This window comes from Oncorhynchus mykiss, chromosome 16, assembly GCF_057628025.1.
Source record: "Oncorhynchus mykiss isolate SJ-2025 chromosome 16, ASM5762802v1, whole genome shotgun sequence".
NCBI lineage: Eukaryota > Metazoa > Chordata > Actinopteri > Salmoniformes > Salmonidae > Oncorhynchus > Oncorhynchus mykiss.
In genome coordinates, this window is record NC_143037.1 from 53,732,230 (window position 1) to 53,752,054 (window position 19,825).

Sequence of the window (19,825 nt, forward strand, 5' to 3'; positions counted from 1 at the left end):
AAATGAATGGTGAAAAAATGAATCAAACCATCGAGAAGGATAAAATAATGTTTATCATCATTGGAAAGAGCCATATAACTACTATCGCATAAGCCTTATCAATTTATGACCAGGTGATGAATGCTGACCTTGATGAAATCATGAACTTTGTTCAAGGCTTCATAATTATAGAGCAAGAGGCACACTTTTCAAGACTATCTGCCTTCAGTCCTCGATAGAGCACAGTGCTGCTGACTGTATAACATAATAACTGACTTCCAGTTATTTTCAGGTTAATTTGGGTGACTAACAGGTTAATTTGGGTGACTAACATGCTGACCACACTGCGAGCGTTGAAAAATAAATGTACATATGCATGTTATTCAATCATTGCACCCACACTGCTTGTGCTTGTCAACTAGTGTCTGCGTAGCCAGGCGCTAAAATAGAACTTGGTTCTTGAAGGGCAAGTCCCGCCTCTCCCATCCCTTCATTGGTTTTTAGGAACATATACCGACGCGCCATCTCCTCATTGGTTTTTAGGAGCATATATCCACTTGGGTGATAAACTGAGGTCCAAACTCCAGTCCAGTTGGTGTGGGTAATGCACCTTAAAGTTGGTTGCCAACCACCATATAAAGTCCAAAGAAGAAGAAGAAGCCTGAAGGAGGAGAGATTACTAGAAACAAAAACTTATCTGTGGATTAATTATATCCTTTTATCTGTGGATTAATTGTCGGAGGACCTTGTGCAGGTAAAATAACACCCAATGTTTATGTCCCAGGACAAATGATCTAGCAACAGCAAGCTAGCTAGCTAAATTGCCATAAATGTTTAATGCTTTTCGACCTGTCCCCAAATTATGGTTGGTTCAGAGTTCATTTTGATATTTCAACCTGAGTGTCCTGATCGCGTCTGGTGTGGGTGGACAAAATCAACATGCGTACGCGAACGCGCTCGAGCGGTCTGGGCAGCATGTACTGTAACAACAGGAATAATTTCCAGCGGATCATTTTTGAGCAAGCTGATCAATGTTCCACAGCTCCAGACACCTGTTTTGAGTTTTAAAGTGTCATAGAAAAACTTATTTTATGATACAATTACATATAATAAGATACACAAAATTTATTGAAATTTAAGTTGGCCTGAATGGGAGGAGGAGGGACTGAATTGGTCTAAATTGATTGTGGTAAGACAATTGAAAGACGTGTAAAAATGTCTTATGAAGCTGTTACCTATTCTGTGTCCATATTGCCTAACGCCATCACTATCTTCTCTTCACAGGCTGTTGAAGAAGTATTTGCAGTATATAACGTTCAGGGAAGAATGACTTCTGAAACGGACCCCAACACTGCTGGTGTTCAATACAACCGCTGGAATGAAGACAACATCAACCTGAATGTGGCTGGAACAGGTGTAACGGGGTAAGCTGTGAATAAGACATTTACTTTACTTTCAATTAAGGTGTATCACATTAAAATGATAGTCAGTGCACATTGTTTTTCCTCCATTAAATCCCATTTGATTAACTTCTCCACATTCTGACCTCTTGAGTTTACTGATAGTGTATGTAACTGACCCCAACAGTAATCACTGGCCATATGTATTACATGACATGTTCTGCTTATCAAAGGCTCTACAACAGGGTCTGCACTGGCACCCTGGGCGTAGCTATCAAGGTGGCCGGAGCTTTGGCTGCACTAGTGGCTGTTTACATCTTAGGATACCTCATTGGATATTACGCCCACAAATGCTGACCAGCCACTGACCGAAGGACCCTTGTTCAGAGAGGAAGGACCCTCAATGGATGGAATTATGTTATGTATCAATTATGTGTTATGTATCAATTATACATGGGTTTTAAATGACCAAATAATGGCTGTATGAGAGGATCAAAGATTATTGGAGCCACACTTTCAATAATAGTCAGGATTTTATGTTTCCTTTTTTTAGAAGTGTTGGGATTGCAGTTTGCTTGTTGTAAAGTGATTTTACAGCTTCCCCACAGCTTGGTCTTTTATGTGAAATGCCAGGGCAATTAGGCGATTAAGTCCAAAAATATGAACAAAATGTTAGACTTTTGGTATTCAATATGTTCTTCTCAGTAAGTGATATTACAGTGCCTTCAGAAAGTATTCATACCCCTTGACCTATTCCACATTTTGTTGTGTTACATCCTGAATTTAAAATGGATTACATTTTTGCCACATAATGACAAAGTGAAAACATGTTTTGACAAAATTGTGCTAATTTATTGAAATACAGAAACATTTCATTTAGGTAAGTATCACATCCCTGAGTCAATACGTTAGAATCACCTTTGGCAGCGATTACAGCTGTGAGTCTTTCTGGGTAAGTCTCAAAGAGCTTTGAACATCTGGATTGTACAATATTTGCACATTACTATTTTTTTAATTCTTCAAGCTCCCTCAATTTGCTTGTTGATCATTTCTAAATACACTTTGACATTATGGGCTATTGCATGTAAGCCAGTGACACAAAATCTCAATTTAATACATTTTAAATTCAGGCTATAACAACAAAATGTGGAAAACGTCAAGAGGTGTGAATGCTTTGAGGGCACTGTATTCATTTCTGTGGTTTTAAGATTGTACTGTTGGGCATGTTTTGTAAGCCTATTCAACTGTGCATCAAAGTCATGTGGCTTCAATATTTATATGAAAGGAAACAGCGAATACTAATAGTGATAAAAAGGCTGTTGAAAATATATTGATTCCATGTGTTATTCCACAAACATTGTGTGTGAACTATGTGAGTCAAACAAGATGTTTTCCTCTTGAAAAGGACTGGAAACAATGTTATTCAGGTAGATGTACAATTGATTTCAGTATTGAGGTGTAATCATCTGCAAATATCAAACCTCATCTTTACAAAAATACACTTTAATATGTTTAGTTTCAGCCTTTTCTCACTTAAAATCTGCCAAGTCTGCAAAGAGAAATATCTTTATAATCAACCTATCATGCAGATTTAAAAAATCCTGTGCATTTGAGCCCTGTAGCAGGGGTGTAATTTCCAGGGGGAAAGTGGGGTTACGGCCCCCCTCTCAATATTAGAGGCAAAATTGTCTTCTGCAATGGTCCCCTCCCCAATGTTGAAGTCAACCTATGTGACTGCTCATACAGAGAATGTAATGTCCACAATGTCAATGATGACTATGAAAAATAAAAAATCTGTCATATATTTTGTTCTTTCTCATTTACAACTGCGACTTGGCCAAGATAAAGCAAAGCAGTTAGACAAAAACAACAACACCGAGTTACACAAGGGATAAACAAACGTACAGTCAATAACACAATATGAAAATATATATACAGAGTATGCAAATGTAGTAAGATTAGGGAGGTAAGGCAATAAAACAAATGTAGGCCTTACTGCAGCTTTTGCGATTCTATATCATAAAAAAATGGAACCTTTAACAAGGCAAGTCAGTTAAGAACAAATTCTTATTCTCAATGATGGCCTAGGAACAGTGGGTTAACTGCCTTGTTCAGGGGCAGAACAACAGATTTTTACCTTGTCAGCTTGGGGATTTGATCTTGCAACCTTTCGGTTACTAGTCCAAGGCTACCTGCCGCCCCTCATTCTCCAGAAGTTTGCACTTTTATATTTCCTGAAAATCATTTGCCGTATTGTTGAATCATTGTTGAATCCATGATGGGAAGTCTGCAAATTTGCACCTTGGAAGTAGGGCTGTTGCGGTGACCGTATTACCGCCACATCAGCAGTCATGACCCCAGTAAAATTCCACGTGACTGCACGGTAATCTGCTCTTATGCACTCTGGACATCCGTTGGTAGTACCCAACTCGCTAATGACCTAGTGGTCTGGTCCTCAGCGCTTGATTGGTCCTCTAACCACTCACGTCAATGCAAATGTAAAATCACATCAAACACTTATCGTGAAAACAGTATCGTGTTTTTAAAACTCACCTACCTCACTGTGATCAATCAATTTGAAGAAAGAAGTTGAAACGGAGTGGAAAACGTGGTCGTTGTGGATGTTGTTTCAAAGTCTAACAAAAATGACATCGCATTTCTAAGGTGATTATTCATTCAACACCCATATGCATATTGCAGCTTATGAGCCCAAGCCTGAAAACAACTGAATTTAAATAATGATTTTGCAGTTATGAAATACATAGGCTGCCGCATATTACGCACGTCAGAAAAAACTAAAATATGTCTTTGGTACAAAATTAAACAAATAATCGCCTTTGAGTGTGGACTGTATTATTATGCATACTTATGCTACACTCTATCCATGAGTCTGGGAGAGAATGTATAGGCCTAAGTGATGCTGTTGGTTCATTGATTGTGCAGGGCGGCTTAGAGTTAACCTGCAATTTGTATTTGATTTTAAATAGCCTAGTAATAGGGCATTTTCTATATTTTCATAATTAATAGGCTGACACATTACCTTTAACTACAGAATATCTCACCACCGTGCGTTTCCATCTCCGAGAAGCTGCATGCTCCTCAAACATTGGTTGATGGAGTTAAATACGTGTTTTTATAAGGCCAGACATTTCTATATGCAATCCCGTGTGAAAGCAGAGTTTTGATGGTTGTCACTAAAAAGATGCTACTATATTTATTTATCATTTGCTCGTATTAAGCACATGCTCTGCTATAAAAATGGAGTAGCCTACAAGGCATGATTGAAAAACGAACAAGCGGGAATGCACGTCCATTCACCTTTCTAGTGCCTACGGATGACATCTTTTTACCCCTGCCTCTGTTCCTTCCCATTTGATAATGGCCATTCTAAATCAAAACTAACTATACATATTAGTAAAGACTAGATTAATTGATAATAGTCTGATGGATGAAAATATGATCACTTGATGAGAGAACAGCGTGTGCAACTTGAGGCAAGGAACAGAGCGCAAGCTTTTTTTTGTGTCTTCTCAAATCATCAATACCCTATAGTCGCATCATGCAGCCCATATATCTTTTGATTTCTAAGACATTCTAAGGTTTGATTTTTCAACGCTGATACCGATACCGATTATTGGAGGACCAAAAAAATCTGATACCGATTAATCGGACGATTTTTATATATATATATATATATCTCACGGTGGTGAGATATATATATATATGTAATAATGACAATTACAACAATACTGAATTAACACTTTAATTTAACTCAATATAATACATAAATAAAATACATTTAGTCTGAAATAAATAATGAAACATGCTCAATTTGGTTTAAATGCAAAAATAAAGTGTTGGAGAAGAAAGAAAAAGTGCAATATGTGCCATGTAAAAAAGCAAACGTTTAAGTTCCTTGCTCAGAAGAGTACATATGAAAGCTGGTGGTTCCTTTTAACATGAGTCTTCAATATTACCAGGTAAGAAGTTTTAGGTTGTAGTTATTATAGGAATTATAGGACTATTTCTCTCTATACCATTTGTATTTCATATACCTTTGACTATTGGATGTTCTTGTAGGCACTATAGTATTGCAAGCCTTATCTCGGGAGTTGATAGACTTGAAGTCATAAACAGTGCTGTGCTTCAAACATTGCAAAGAGCTGCAGGCAAACGCAGGAAAGTGCTGTTTGAATAAATGCTTACGAGCCTGCTGCTGCCTACCACCGCTCAGTCAGACTGCTCTATCAAATATCAAATCATAGACTTAATTATAACATAATAAACACACAGAAATACGAGCCTTAGGTCATTAATATGGTCAAATCCGGAAATGATCATTTAGAAAACAAAACGTTTATTCTTTCAGTGAAATACGGAACTATTCCATATTTTATCCAACGGGTGGCAACCCGTTGATGTTACATTGCACAACCTTCAATGTTATGTCATAATTATGTAATATTCTGGCAAATTATTTACGGTCTTTGCTAGGAAGAAATTCACACAGTTCGCAACTAGCCAGGTGGCCCATACTGCTGCAAATACCCTGACTCTGCTTGCACTGTAACGCAATGACTACAGACCCGAAGTACTCACATTTGTAGCCATGAAGTGCTTTGAAAGGTTGGTCATGGCTCACATTAACACCATTATCCCAGAAACCCTAGACCCACTCCATTTTGCATACCGCTCAAACAGATCCACAGATGATGCCATCTCTATTGCACTCCACACTGCCCTTTCCCACCTGGACAAAAGGAACACTTATGTGAGAATGCTATTCATTGACTACAGCTCAGCGTTCAACACCATAGTACCCTCAAAGCTCATCACTAAGCTAAGGATCCTGGGACTAAACACCTCCCTCTGCAACTGGATCCTGGACTTCCTGAAGGGCTGCCCCCAGGTGGTGAGGGTAGGTAGCAACACATCTGCCACGCTGATCCTCAACACTGGAGCTCCCCAGGGGTGTGTGCTCAGTCCCCTCCTGTACTCCCTGTTCACCCACGACTGCATGGCCAGGCATGACTCCAACACCATCATTAAGTTTGCAGACGACACAACGGTGATAGGCCTGATCACTTGTCCGGGTGTTGCCAGAATAACAACCTATCCCTCAAAGTAACCAAGACTAAGGAGATTATTGTGGACTACAGTAAAATAAAAGGAGGACCGAGAACGCTCCCATGCTCATCTACGGGGCTGTAGTGGAGCAGGTTGAGCGCTTCAAGTTCCTTGGTGTCCACATCAACAACAAACTAGAATGGTCAAAACACACCAAGACAGTCATGAAGAGGGCACGACAAAGCCTATTCCCCCTCAGGAAACTAAAAAGATTTGGTATGGGTCATGAGATCCTCAAAGGGTTCTACGGCTGCAACATCGAGAGCATCCTGACTGGTTTGATTTGAGGTACATTGGCAACGATAGTGCTTTTTTGCGAATGCGCTTTTGAGAAATCATCACCCGTTTGGCGAAGTAGGCTGTGATTCGATGACAAATTAACAGGCACCGCATTGATTATATGCAACGCAGGACAAGCTAGTTAAACTAGTAATATCATCAACCATGTGTAGTTAACTGGTGATTATGTTAAGATTGATTGTTTTTTATAAGATAAGTTTAATGCTAACTAGCAACTTACCTTGGCTCCTTGCTGCACTCGCGTAACAGGTGGTCAGCCTGCCATGCAGTCTCTTCGTGGATTGCAATGTAATTCGTGTCCAAAAATGCCATTTACAGATTGTTATGAAAACTTGAAATCGTCCCTAATTAAATCGGCCAGGCCATGCCGATTAACCGGTCGACCTCTAGGTTGTATCATTCACAACTAAATTTGCCAAATCTCTAAATCTAGCGTACAAGACCTGTTTCAACTGATCACTTTCACACTCAACATAGCCACTTCATATGCACACTCCGTAATAGGAAACATATCCTTTGTATTATATTCTTCTTACTATAAAATAATGGCACCGGAATTATAAGCATATTTTGTCTGCTAAATAACAAGCCTACCACCTACGGCATGGCACATAGCCAGATAACATACAGTAGGCCAACTCATTCTGTTCTTCTGAAAGACATTTTCTTTATGTTTCTTTAGACCTGCCTAAAATAAGTAATGGATTTATTGTGATGTTGTATATTCAATTGATTTATTTGACTTTTTAAAATGTAGCTGTTCCAAAGACGCGCATCAGCTGTTTGTATAGAGTCTGTATGCGTAGAGGCCTCGAGATGCTAAATGTGTTACCGTTAGACCAGCAGTTACTGCATGACAGTAACGGCTGACAAAATTTCATGACCACCACAGCCCTATAGAGCCCCACAGCGGAGGTGCCATAATACCCATAAAACCTGGCGGTGAAACAGGGAAATGGTTCCAATCGTTTTTCCACCATTCCTTTTTCCCATAGAGGATTTTAGAAACACTTAAAATAATGATTGTGTTTCGTGTAAGCTTACCCTGGCATGACGTTTTGATAACCATGTAAATCTCTCAGGCATGGTGACTTTAATCAATATATTTGTCTCTCCAGCCGACACTCCACATCATTTTGCATAAAAAGTGTAGCTAGTTAGTGCTGTTTGTTTAGGCGATTTTACAGTTATCAATTTAGGAGTCTACAATCTCACCATGTTTTTATTTAGTTCTGTCCTTGAGCTGTTCTTTTCTATTAAAGGGATACTTCGGAATATTGGCAATGAGTTTCAAGGAAGTTACTAACTAGCGCTAGCGTACAGTATGGGTATCTACCATAGACTTCCAGTTTTGTTTAAACTAATGCTAGTTAGCATTGTCTCGCAAAACTTTAACTTCCTTCATACTGGACACAGAGACATAAAAATGGTATCCACGCGTTTATCTGGTACTGGGGAAGTACGTAAAGGCCTCATTGACAAAATCCCAAAGTATCCCTTTAATGTTCTATATTATGTCATGTTTCAAGTTTTGTATGCACCCCAGGAAGAGTAATGGGGATCCAAATAAATTACCAAATACGAAATGTTCAACCTGCAGATCGATGTGCCTCGCAGAGTGGAGTCTGACATTCGCAACGGCCATGCAACGGCACCATGCAATGCACCTTGGACTGAAGAGGCAGACAAATAGGACAAATGTTGTGAAACCTCGTTAAATTACACATTTCTCGAGGTAGGAATATCGCAAAAATATGATCAATGGCTCATTAGAGAGAAGACAACATCCTGTGTTATGACGTCACCCAGTATTGAAATCTGACATGTATGATAGACGTTTTCGCAATCTAAAAGTCGTATTCCTATTAACTTCCAGTGTAGTGAGAGACACTTTATCGCAAAGCTACATCATCCCTGTCAAATTTCTGCCTGCTTGAGTGGCAATAGCTCAGAACACATGAAAACATGAAATGACTCCGGGAATCGACAGAACATTGTTCAGAGATGCACAAGAACAATATAACATTCAAAATGGGTGAATCTTTCCTTTAAAGACAGGTGCTAATACTCAGAAACATTCTGCCTCTTCCTCTGTTACCTCTGGTCCTCTCCCACTCCAGCTGCAACTGCTCCACCGCAGTCATCTCCTTACGGCCCAGGGGGACTCTCTAGTGAACAACAGTTCATGAGAGAGTTGTGCTCCTTTCAAAATATTATTTGCTTGTTTGAATGACCTTGAATGGAACTGAAATGCATTGACACAAACCTGAATGCAGTTTTTGAATACAATGATTTGCCAAGAGTGACGGACAACAACTAGCAACAATGTTATTTTGTGTTCAAACTGTTGCTGTGAAGACATATGCAGGTCTTTCAATAAGACTGATAATACTATTAACAGGTGGTGCGTCGCCTGGCTTTGGCATAACATACGGAAAAAAGGATAAGGTATTATTAAGAATGGAATAATGTGATGGCTCACAATTGCTTATTAGAGTGTCCTTCAAAATACTGGATTCTACTAAAATGGAGTTACCGTGTCCAATAGAAAATCAGCCTTCTCTAGAGACCTTTATAAGACTGTCTGCATAAACTACTTGAACAAAGACATGGGACAAGGTCCTGAGAAATGTCATCATAAACCAATCAAATGCAAAAAGTTTGAAATACATAGCTAAATGGCTCAAGCGAGTTGACTTGAATATGTGTGGCTGTCTAACGTGGTATGAGGAAAATGTCATGCAATGTTGCATCGTACCTTTAATATGGGAGGACGCCTGGCATCATACATGAGAGGTCCCTTGAGTAGCTGCATGTTGTGAGTTGCGATGGTTGCAGTTGTCCTTTTACCACATAGGTCATTGTGAAATTTGGTCTGAACCACAACAGACAAGAGAGAAAGAGTTGTGAATAATGCAAAAGAGGCTGTTGAGGATGGTGAGTTTATGTCCATTTATGTGCTTGAGTTTATTTTGTAGATTTTTCTTAATCTGGGTCCCATACTGCACTAAGAAACTTCTAGCCTACATTGTTACCTTGCCAAATATGACTGTCAAAGACAGCAACGTAAGAGTCGGCTAACGCAGAAACAGACTGGCTCCTAGATGAACATGTTCTCATCTCAAAACAACGTTACCTGAGCAGCCAGGAATCTCTTAAGCGCATTCCCGGACCTGAAGTTCATGCCTCTGACCACATAGCACACCAAGTATGGCCTCACATCCTTCAGCTCGTTGGCCACCTTTACAGTGAACGCCCCGTGGTTGTCAGAAATGTGAAGCACCTTCACCACCAGCCGGTTCAACTTATCCACCTCATCCTCATCCTCCTCTTCATTCTTCTTCTGCTTGCGCTGCTTTTTGGTCTGGGTCTTCTCTGCGTTCCGGCCCCCGTCGGCCTGCTTGCTACCTGTTCCTCGGCCACCAGCTCGAAGGTAGTCCGGGATGGACTTGGTCTGGCAACCGTTGACCATCTTCTCCAGCCGCTTGTCTTTTAGTTTGTTTCCCTTGAAGTTGATCTCCTTCAGCAGTCGCTCAACTCGTAGGGGATGTCACGGAGCTTGTTGTTGGTCCAAAACCTGGAGAGGAACATTTCATATTTTTGTTGTTTTTAGTTCATGTTATTACATTCAGTGTTACATACATGTTACTACATTCAGTGTTACATGCATGTTATTACGTTCAGTGTTACATGCATGTTATTACATTCAGTGTTACATGCATGTTACTACATTCAGTGTTACATGCATGTTACTACATTCAGTGTTACATGCATGTTACTACATTCAGTGTTACATGCATGTTATTACATTCAGTGTTACATGCATGTTACTACATTCAGTGTTACATGCATGTTATTACATTCAGTGTTACATGCATGTTACTATATTCAGTGTTACATGCATGTTACTACATTCAACTAAGATGAATAACCAAACGGGGCTTCATCCAGGTCTGTTGTCTCACCATCTGAAAGGCCTTGTGCAAGGAAGATGTCCCGACAGTCTCAGGTCCGTTCAATACATTGTTGATGAGTAGAACTGAGAGAGGTACCTGAGAGAGGTACCTTGTCAATCATGGCCATAATAATGCAGAAGGAATAGACAAGATGCAAGAATGCATATTTTAGGTAGCAGTACAAGATATTACCCATCTATTTTAGTCACACCCCTTTAGAGCAGAAAGCATGTGAACATTTCCACTCAGGTCTTCAATGTAATTCTCAGAGGCAACGACAGTGCTGAGGAGATCCAGGCGATAGAAGTCATCAGGGAACCGAGTGATGCCATTTTTTGATATGTTGATGATGGAGAGCTTCGTGCAACGACACAGTCCACCTGGCAGTGACTGATATTGTTGCTGCTCACGTTGAGTGTATTGAGCTCGCTTAGCTGGGTTCTCTCATCAGGCAAAGCTTTCAGGGTGCTGACTGAAATGTCGAGGACTTTCAGTGACTTCAAATGTCCAATGATTTTTGGGAATAGAGGAAAGCTTATTCCTACAAACAATCAAGCTTGTAAGGGTGGTCAGGTTTTTTATGTCTCCATGAATTTCTGTCAAACTCGGGCATTGGATGATTTCTAGGTAATTTAGGAGCTTGAGAGAATAGATTGCAGAACACAGACCTCCATTCGAGGATATCTTTTCATCGATAACTGCACCTTGCAGGACCAGTTCGCGTCTCTTCTCTTTTGCGGCTTTCTCTATTTCTGGCCAACTCTCTTGAACATCCATGATGCTATACCAGATCCGGAAGAAAGCAAAGTCATGCCACCCGGAAATACTTTTTAAAACGTTTATATGCCAAATGGAAGACGCAGTAAAACATGAAACCAGCAGTGGAGATAAAAAATGCACAGCGCACATGCAGACTGGACGCTCCAAATGTTTTGGATGGAAGATGTAATGGACTACAGTCCCACACGCACCTAGGTGGACTAGTTGTTGATAGCGGTGGTTATAGAGATGAAATGGGACATGAGCAAGCTGTATTTTTTAAATTTCAATGTTCATCACTGACCCGATACGATTGAGGATGGCCGTATGGTGGAGGACACGCTCCTCCATAGATGGGAGGGGGGTTGCCGCTGCTCCTGCTGACTACATGGGTGGTGCGTGCTTCTGTTACGACATCTAGGAATAGTGGGTGCGGAGTCAGGCGCAGAGAGACTTCTAGGAGTAGTGGGTGCGGAGTCAGGCGCAGAGAGACTTCTAGGAGTAGTGGGTGCGGAGTCAGGCGCAGAGAGACTTCTAGGAGTAGTGGGTGCGGAGTCAGGCGCAGAGAGACTTCTAGGAGTGGTGGGTGCGGAGTCAGGCGCAGAGAGACTTCTAGGAGTAGTAGGTGCGGAGTCAGGCGCAGAGAGACTTCTAGGAGTAGTGGGTGCGGAGTCAGGCGCAGAGAGACTTCTAGGAGTAGTAGGTGCGGAGTCAGGCGCAGAGAGACTTCTAGGAGTAGGGGGTGCGGAGTCAGGCGCAGAGAGACTTCTAGGAGTAGTGGGTGCGGAGTCAGGCGCAGAGAGACTTCTAGGAGTAGTGGGTGCGGAGTCAGGCGCAGAGAGACTTCTAGGAGTGGTGGGTGCGGAGTCAGGCGCAGAGAGACTTCTAGGAGTAGTAGTTGCGGAGTCAGGCGCAGAGAGACTTCTAGGAGTAGTGGGTGCGGAGTCAGGCGCAGAGAGACTTCTAGAAGTAGTGGGTGCGGAGTCAGGCGCAGAGAGCAGAGGGTTAAGGACAACCGTATTTATTCCGGTGACAGAAAGGTCACGCCGAAACACCATACAATGACCGGCCCAAAAACAGGACACAAACAGTCCAGAGAAAATACAAAAATAACACATCCACAAAACGAACAGAGAAACAAGCCCGCACAAAAGCAGGTGGGAATAACCGGCTTAAATAGCCCTAACCAAACCCCAAACAAGAAACAGGTGTAACCAATAAGACAAAACCAACAGAAAAGGAAAAGGGGATCGGTGGCAGCTAGTAGACCGGTGACGACGACCGCCGAGAGCCGCCCGAACAGGAAGATGACCCACCTCGGTGGAAGTCGTGACACTAATGTCTTGTACACTGTGTATGAAGATAACTTTATCCCATTACTCAACAATATGAAAGCAGATCTATTTCAATGGAGCAATCTTCCCATAAATCTTACAGGTAGAATAAACGTCTTCAGAATGGCCTGGCTCCCAAAGGTTTTATATTTATACCAATTACCCCTCCAAATATTTATGGGCAAATAACAGACTTTATATGGGCAAATAAAACTCAGAATAAAAAGGGGAAGTTTTACATCTCCCCAAGTCTGAGGGTGGTTTTAACCTTCCAGGTATGTAATTGTATCAACTCGCCACCCAAGGCTTTTACTTGAGACATTGTTAAATACACTGAAGAGGAACAATGGGTACATATTGAAGAAATGCTCGTTCTCACCCGCAGAATCTTTTCTTATCTTCATAGTTAAGAACATTATAACAATATGGAAGAAAATGAAATTAATTCTACAAGAACCAACATCACTCCCAAAGAACACAACCCTATGGAACAATCATTGCATAGCTTTTCAGAATGTTCCCGATAAATTGGTCCATTTGGAAAACTAAAGGCATAGAAAGAGGAAATACAATTATTTCCACGACAGAATTAACAAGTAATTTTGGACTGACCATTGTAGATATTTTCAGATACGTGCAACTGAAAACTTTAATATCACAAAATGTTGATTTGTAATCTTTTGGACATCAGAGCAATCTTGAAGGAATCCTATTTGAGTCAGAGAAGGATATTCATATGATAGGTACGATATACAAAACCTTGCAGAGAGCCTATTCAACTGACAATCTCTTAGTAAAAAATATAAACTATTGGAACCAAGAATAAAAAACAACTGACATTAGCACAAGATGGAGGGAATGCTTGAACATACAGTAACTAATGAAAACAAGGTAACAAAAATCTACTCTTAATCCAGTATAAACTAATGTATAGAATGTATTATACAATAGACAAAATTCACAAATTCTACAGCACAACGACGGAGTCACGTCGTAATTGTAAAACTAACCGATGACTCAATAATTCACGCCTTCTTGGAATGTTATGAAGTTGAAAAGTTCTGGCCAGAGTTCGAAAGTTGTCTGTCAGAAGTATTACAATGTAAATGTACTTTTAATCCATCTGTCTGTATATTTCGAGATGTCATACGGACGCACTGGAGATACGGGTGAGAACAGGTGGATCTGGGCAGGAGTGGTGTTGATTTTTTTTGGTTTTTCGTCTGTATGTTGTTTTGTATTATTTAATTTAAAAAAAAATACAAATAAAAATAAGTTCCAACCTCACTTGTTTCTTCCACAGGTTCTGTCCATATACTCAGGAGGTCACTCTGCAGTTGGCAGGGCAGAGTCGGGTCCGTAAGTTGCAGCTGCTGGCCCACCAGTACCTGATCTCAGGCAGGATAGAGTTCCACATCGGCGACAGACTACCAGAGGCCCACTCACCTAGTCTCTTTGGAACCCTCTGCAGATTAGGGTGAGTCATTAGAATCAGCGAACAGCGATGTCTGACCAACACGAACAGGGGTCATATCCATTAGGCACCAAAAGGAAGAAAATGGACTGAAACAGGGAGGGACTACCTGACCTTGTCCCATAGAAAATGTGTGCCCTGATGTACATGTGTCTGGCTTACTTGGATGGAGCATGTAGCCTGGATTGCAGTCTGTTTCTGCTGTTCTCTATGTTGTTGTTGTGGTTATGATTCTATGGAGCATGGTGGTGGGAACACCAAGGTTGTAGGTTCAATTCCCACTTGACGCACATATAGTGATTGAACATGGTGAACTTCAGCATTGGTTATTGCTAAGTAACTATATTACTATTATGATATACACTGGGTGTGCAAAACATTAGGAACACCTTCCTACCCTTTATCCCTCAGAACAGCCTCATTTCATCGGGGCATGGACACTACAAGGTGTCGAATGCGCTCCAGAGGGATGCTGGCCCATGTTGACTCCAATGCTTCCCACAGTTTCACCTGGATTCACCTGGTTAGTCTATGTCATGGAAAGAGCAGGTTTTCCAAAGGTTTTGTGCATTCAGTGTGTAGGCCTACATTTTCATAATTTACTGCATTTTTGTTACAAGAAATGTTCACAGTAATAGGAATTGGTATGCAAATGTTGCCATAGGTATGTTTCTCTTTATATGTTTCTCTATGTTTCTCTATAGTCTGTTCACATGGATGCCATTGGAACTTACCTCCGGGTAACCTTTCACAGAAACCATGTCAACCGCTACAACCTTTACAACCAGGTACTCCACTATGTCACACTCACAGTCAATCATTACCTACCGGTACTACACATAAAGTAATTCCCCATAGCCTGTTGATTGAACTTAGGTATTACCACATTCATATAATTTCATTGTTTATTCGATTTTTTTCATAGGCTTTTGTTTATCATTTCAGGTTGCATTGGTTGCCATACATCCTTTGGGAGATTTTGTGGATGGCAATGCTATTGACACTATTGTAAGTGGCTGCTCTTTAACGTGTGTACGTGTTCTTTCATGTTTTATTTGACTGGATATTTAAGGTGCAGTACTACTGTGACACACCAGATAGAGCTGCTGTGTTTGTGAGGTTGCCAATGTGAAGTCATTATTGTGTCCGAATACCCATACTAGTGTACTTAAGTGGGTGGCAGGTAGCCTAGCGGTTAACAGCGTAGGCCCAGTAACCGAAAGTTCGCTGGTTCCGAGCCGGCAAGGTGGAAAAATCTGCCGTTCTACCCTTGAGCAAGGCAGTTAACCCCCAACAACAACTGCTCGGGCTCCGATGACGTCGATTAAGGCAGCCCGCCCCCGCTCCTCTCTGATTCAGAAGGGTTGGGTTAAATGCGGAAGACATATTTCGGTTTAATGTATTTTGTGCAACTTTCCCAAAAATAATGTTTTATAGTATGTTGACATTTTGAAAATAGTACTCTGAATGGATCATCTAATGTGCGATTGCATTGACTCCCACCATTTGTTCATTATGGTACAGCGCGTAACTTTATCTGATTATCAGCTGTACATAAGGCGGAAAATACGAGTGATTATTAAACGCAGAAATGTAGTACTCTAGTATGTGTATTCCGACACACCCATTTACATGTGACATGTTTTTATTGACATGACTGATTACATGACTTGTCCACAAGCATTTAACCCAGGACAGTGAGTATAGCACATGAAGTGTTAGTCTATGGTACAGTAAAATCAAAAACATTTTGAGTTTCATATAACTATAACCAGATACACATTATAGGCCTACATTGATCTGCAGATAATCATAGTTGATATTTCTGAATATTATTGATGTTATAAAATGCGTCCATAATGTGTTTATGTAAAAAACAAAAAAAACAATAGAAAAATACATTTTCCACTGTTTATGTAACTGTGTGTCAGTTTTTCTTTTGTTAGAGTGTTGCCTGGTTCCATGGTGGTCACTGTGTGTGCCTGTATTGCCGTGTGTGTGTGTATGCGTGTGCGTTTGCCCTGACGGACATGGGACAGGAATGTGGTAATCAGACTCAGAGGGCAGAGTAATCACAGAGGAGGCCATAGCCAGTGTAATCAGATAGACCTGCGGACGGACAGCCCCTGGAGGAGAGTGGCCCAGCTCAGGGTTGAAGTTTCCCCTAGCTGCAGATCCAAGATCAGCTTCCCCTCCCCCAAGCCTAACCTTAAACATTAATTAGGAAAATGCTAAACTGACCATAGATCAGCATCTAGGGGGAACTTTACCCTACAACGAGTGGTCCAGCCTTACCTCTCCAACACACAGGAAGGCAGATTCCACGGGACAAGCTCCACATTGTTGCTCTCTAAATCCACGCATAAGTACCTCCACCATGGCCACAGTGTTAGCTGGCCTGGTTATCTCTCAGGGTTTTAGTGTTCTCACTGTTCCATGTATGTTGTGATTGTACAGATGAAACCTATAGAGTGACATATTGAAGTATATTGAGTGCTGCATGCAGTACTATTTCTGGTCATATCATTGAGATGTGTAGATATACGTGAATTGACGAGACTACTTGTGGTAGATCACCCAGCTCTGATGACTTGCCTCATCTATTATATACAGAGTTGAGTAGTCCTCATATCGTCCATGTTACTGTTAGTTCTCTAATTTACAACTGGAATATGCCCCATTTGGGTTTCCATAATATGGAGTCAGTTGGTTGTGATTGTTGTGCTTTACTGAGCAGATGACCTGTGCCTTTTCGCTGTGTGTTTTGAGACCTGTCATTGAGAGAGGTTAATTGTACCTCTGTTTGCCCACAGCTAAGCAGAGAGAAGCTGATTGAGCACTACCTTAACAGCAGTCAGCACGTGACCGCCTTGGTTGCAACATACGGTTGAAGGCTCATTGGTTGAAGGCTCATCGAGAAGACCTCTAAATCACCACTGTTTGCCATTTCGATTGTTATGTTTTTCTCTTTAGCTTGGGCTACAGTCTGTTAAATAGAAATGGCTAACGTAGAAGCCCAGGAATCCAGGCTAAAGAGAAACACAAATGACACTTACATTTGGATAGTTGTCAAATAGTCACTCTGAGACTCAAAAAATAGCAATATCCCATAGAGGTAAAAAAAAAAAAAAACATCAACAACATGTAAATGACTGTACTAACAATACTCTGTACATTTCAAATGTACAGAATATTTGTTTACCTAATCAAACAATTTCAGGTAATATTTTGAATACCTAATTTGGCTAATAGGGGTACCTAATAATCTACAAGTGTAAACCGAGGCTACAGTATGTTCTATGCATTAAAAGCGGCTCTATCCCATTGTCTCTTTCAGTAAGTGTGAGTCCATCTCTCCTCTGGATGACCTGGCTTTTGACATGTATCAGGACCCGAGGTAGCCCACATCATCCACCTACTGGATGACAAGAAGCAGGAGATGGTCCGTCAGGAGAGATAAGAGTTTGCCAAAACACTCATACAGGCAATCGCTGACCTGCAAAAGGTGCTTCTAGGGTCTTTCTGTGTGGAAATGGAATAAAAATACCCAGTACCCCATTTCCCCATGGAACTTGTGTAGATCTGAAAATATGTATTGCATAGATAGATATACATTGTAGAATATTAGTCAAGACATCAAAACTATGAAATAATATGGAATGAAGTAGTCACCAAAAAACTGTTAAACAATCAAAATGTATTTTATAATTAAGATTCTTCAAAGTAGCCACCCTTTGCACACTCTTTTGACATTCTCTCAATCAGCTTCATTAGGTAGTCATCTGGAATACATTTCAATTAACAGGTGTGCATTGTTAAAAGTTAATTTGTGGAATTTATTTTCTTGATGCATTTGAGCCAGTCAGTTGTGTTATGACAAGGTAGGGGTGGTATACAGAATATAGCCCTATTTGGCAAAAGACCAAGTCCATATTATGGCAAGAACAGCTCAAATAAGCAAAGAGTAACGACAGTCCATCATAGCTTTAAGACATGAAGGTCAGTCAATACGGAACATTTCAAGAACTTTGAATGTTTCTTCAAGTGCAGTCGCAAAAACCATCAAGCACTATTATGAAACTGGCTCTCATGAGGACTGCCACGGGAAAGGAAGACCCAGAGTTTCCTCTGCTCCAGACAATGAGTTCATTAGAGTCAACTGCACCTCAAATTGCAGCCCAAATAAATGCTTCACAGAGTTCAAATAACAGACACATCTCAACATCAACTGTTCAGAGGAGACTGTGTAAATCAGGCCTTCATGGTCAAATTGCTGTGAAGAAACCACTACTAAAGGACACCAATATGAAGAAGAGACTTGCATGGGCCAAGAAACACGAGCAATGGACATTAGACCGGTGGAAATCTGTCCTTTGCTCTGATAAGTCCAAATCGTCTGTCCTCAGTTGCAACACTCACTACCGAGTTCCAAACTGCCTCTGCAAGCAACATCAGCGCAATAACTGTTCGTCGGGGGCTTCATGAAATGGGTTTCCATGGCCGAGCAGCCACACACAAGCCTAAGATCACCATCCACAATGCCAAGCGTCATCTGGAGGGGTGTAAAGCTCGCCGCCATTGGACTCTGGAAACACATTCTCTAGAGTGATGAATCACGCTTCATCATCTGGCAGTCCAACAGACGAATCTGGGTTTGGTGGATGCTAGGAGAACGCTACCTGCCCGAATGCATAGTGCCAACTGTACAGTTTTGGTGGAGGAGGAATAATGGTCTGGGGCTGGTTCTCATGGTTCGTGTTAGGCCCCTTAGTTCCAGTGAAGGGAAATCTTAACGTACCAACGTACAATGACATTATAGACGATTCTGTGCTTCCAACTGGCAACAGTTTGGGGAAGACCCTTTCTTGTTTCAGCATGACAATGCTTCCCCGTGCACAAGCAAGGTCCACAAAGAAATGGTTTGTCGAGATCGGTATGGAAGAATTTGACTGGCCTGCGCTGAGTGCAGCCCTTAACCCCATCAAACACCTTTGGGATGAATTGGAACGCCGATTGTGAGCCAGGCCTAATCGCCCAACAACAGTGGCCGACCTCACTAATGCTCTTGTGGCTGACTGGAAGCAAGTCCCTGCAGCAATGTTCCAGCATCTAGTGGACAGCCTTCCCAGAAGACTGGAGGCTGTTATAGCAGCATAGGGGGGACCAACTCCATATTAATGCCCATGATTCTGGAATGAGATATTTGATGAGCAGGTGTCCACATACTTTTGGTCCTGTAGTGTAGAGACACTATCATTGCATTCCAAATGTACACATACAGTATACTCAATATCAAGTCTTTGAATTCATCTTTTGACTTTTTCACTTCCTTATTGATTTGCAATTTTGCAGTCTGATTTTGCCGTGTCTGTAATCATAGTCATTAAACATTGTTCAGATTCCTGTCACCAACCACCTATGTGTACTCGGTCGTCATACCAACCATGAATACTTAATAAGCACAACAGCTGCGGTGAAGGCGAGTGAGTGTTTTTT

At 41.2% G+C, this 19,825-nt stretch overlaps 1 protein-coding gene and 2 pseudogenes across 2 annotated transcripts; 2 read left to right on the forward strand and 1 right to left on the reverse strand.

Annotated features, from left to right (window-relative positions):
• Nucleotides 1–557: 557 nt before the first annotated feature.
• On the forward strand, nt 558–3,183 carry LOC149976924 (small integral membrane protein 1-like). 2 transcript variants are annotated; one of them, XM_090201654.1, is made up of 3 exons: nt 558–733; nt 1,264–1,403; nt 1,613–3,183. In XM_090201654.1, exons 2-3 carry the CDS (start codon nt 1,306–1,308, stop codon nt 1,734–1,736), a joined length of 222 nt encoding a protein of 73 aa, XP_090057780.1. In that variant the 5' UTR covers nt 558–733; nt 1,264–1,305; the 3' UTR covers nt 1,737–3,183. The 2 variants fall into 2 exon arrangements, with proteins under 2 accessions (XP_090057780.1, XP_090057781.1); XM_090201655.1 differs by lacking the exon at nt 558–733 and adding an exon at nt 878–1,168.
• A 5,024-nt stretch (nt 3,184–8,207) lies between these two features.
• On the reverse strand, nt 8,208–11,702 carry LOC110491089 (leucine-rich repeat-containing protein 47-like; annotated as a pseudogene).
• A 2,294-nt stretch (nt 11,703–13,996) lies between these two features.
• LOC118939554 (centrosomal protein of 104 kDa-like) overlaps nt 13,997–19,825 on the forward strand; it is a 42,420-nt pseudogene continuing 36,591 nt past the window's right edge.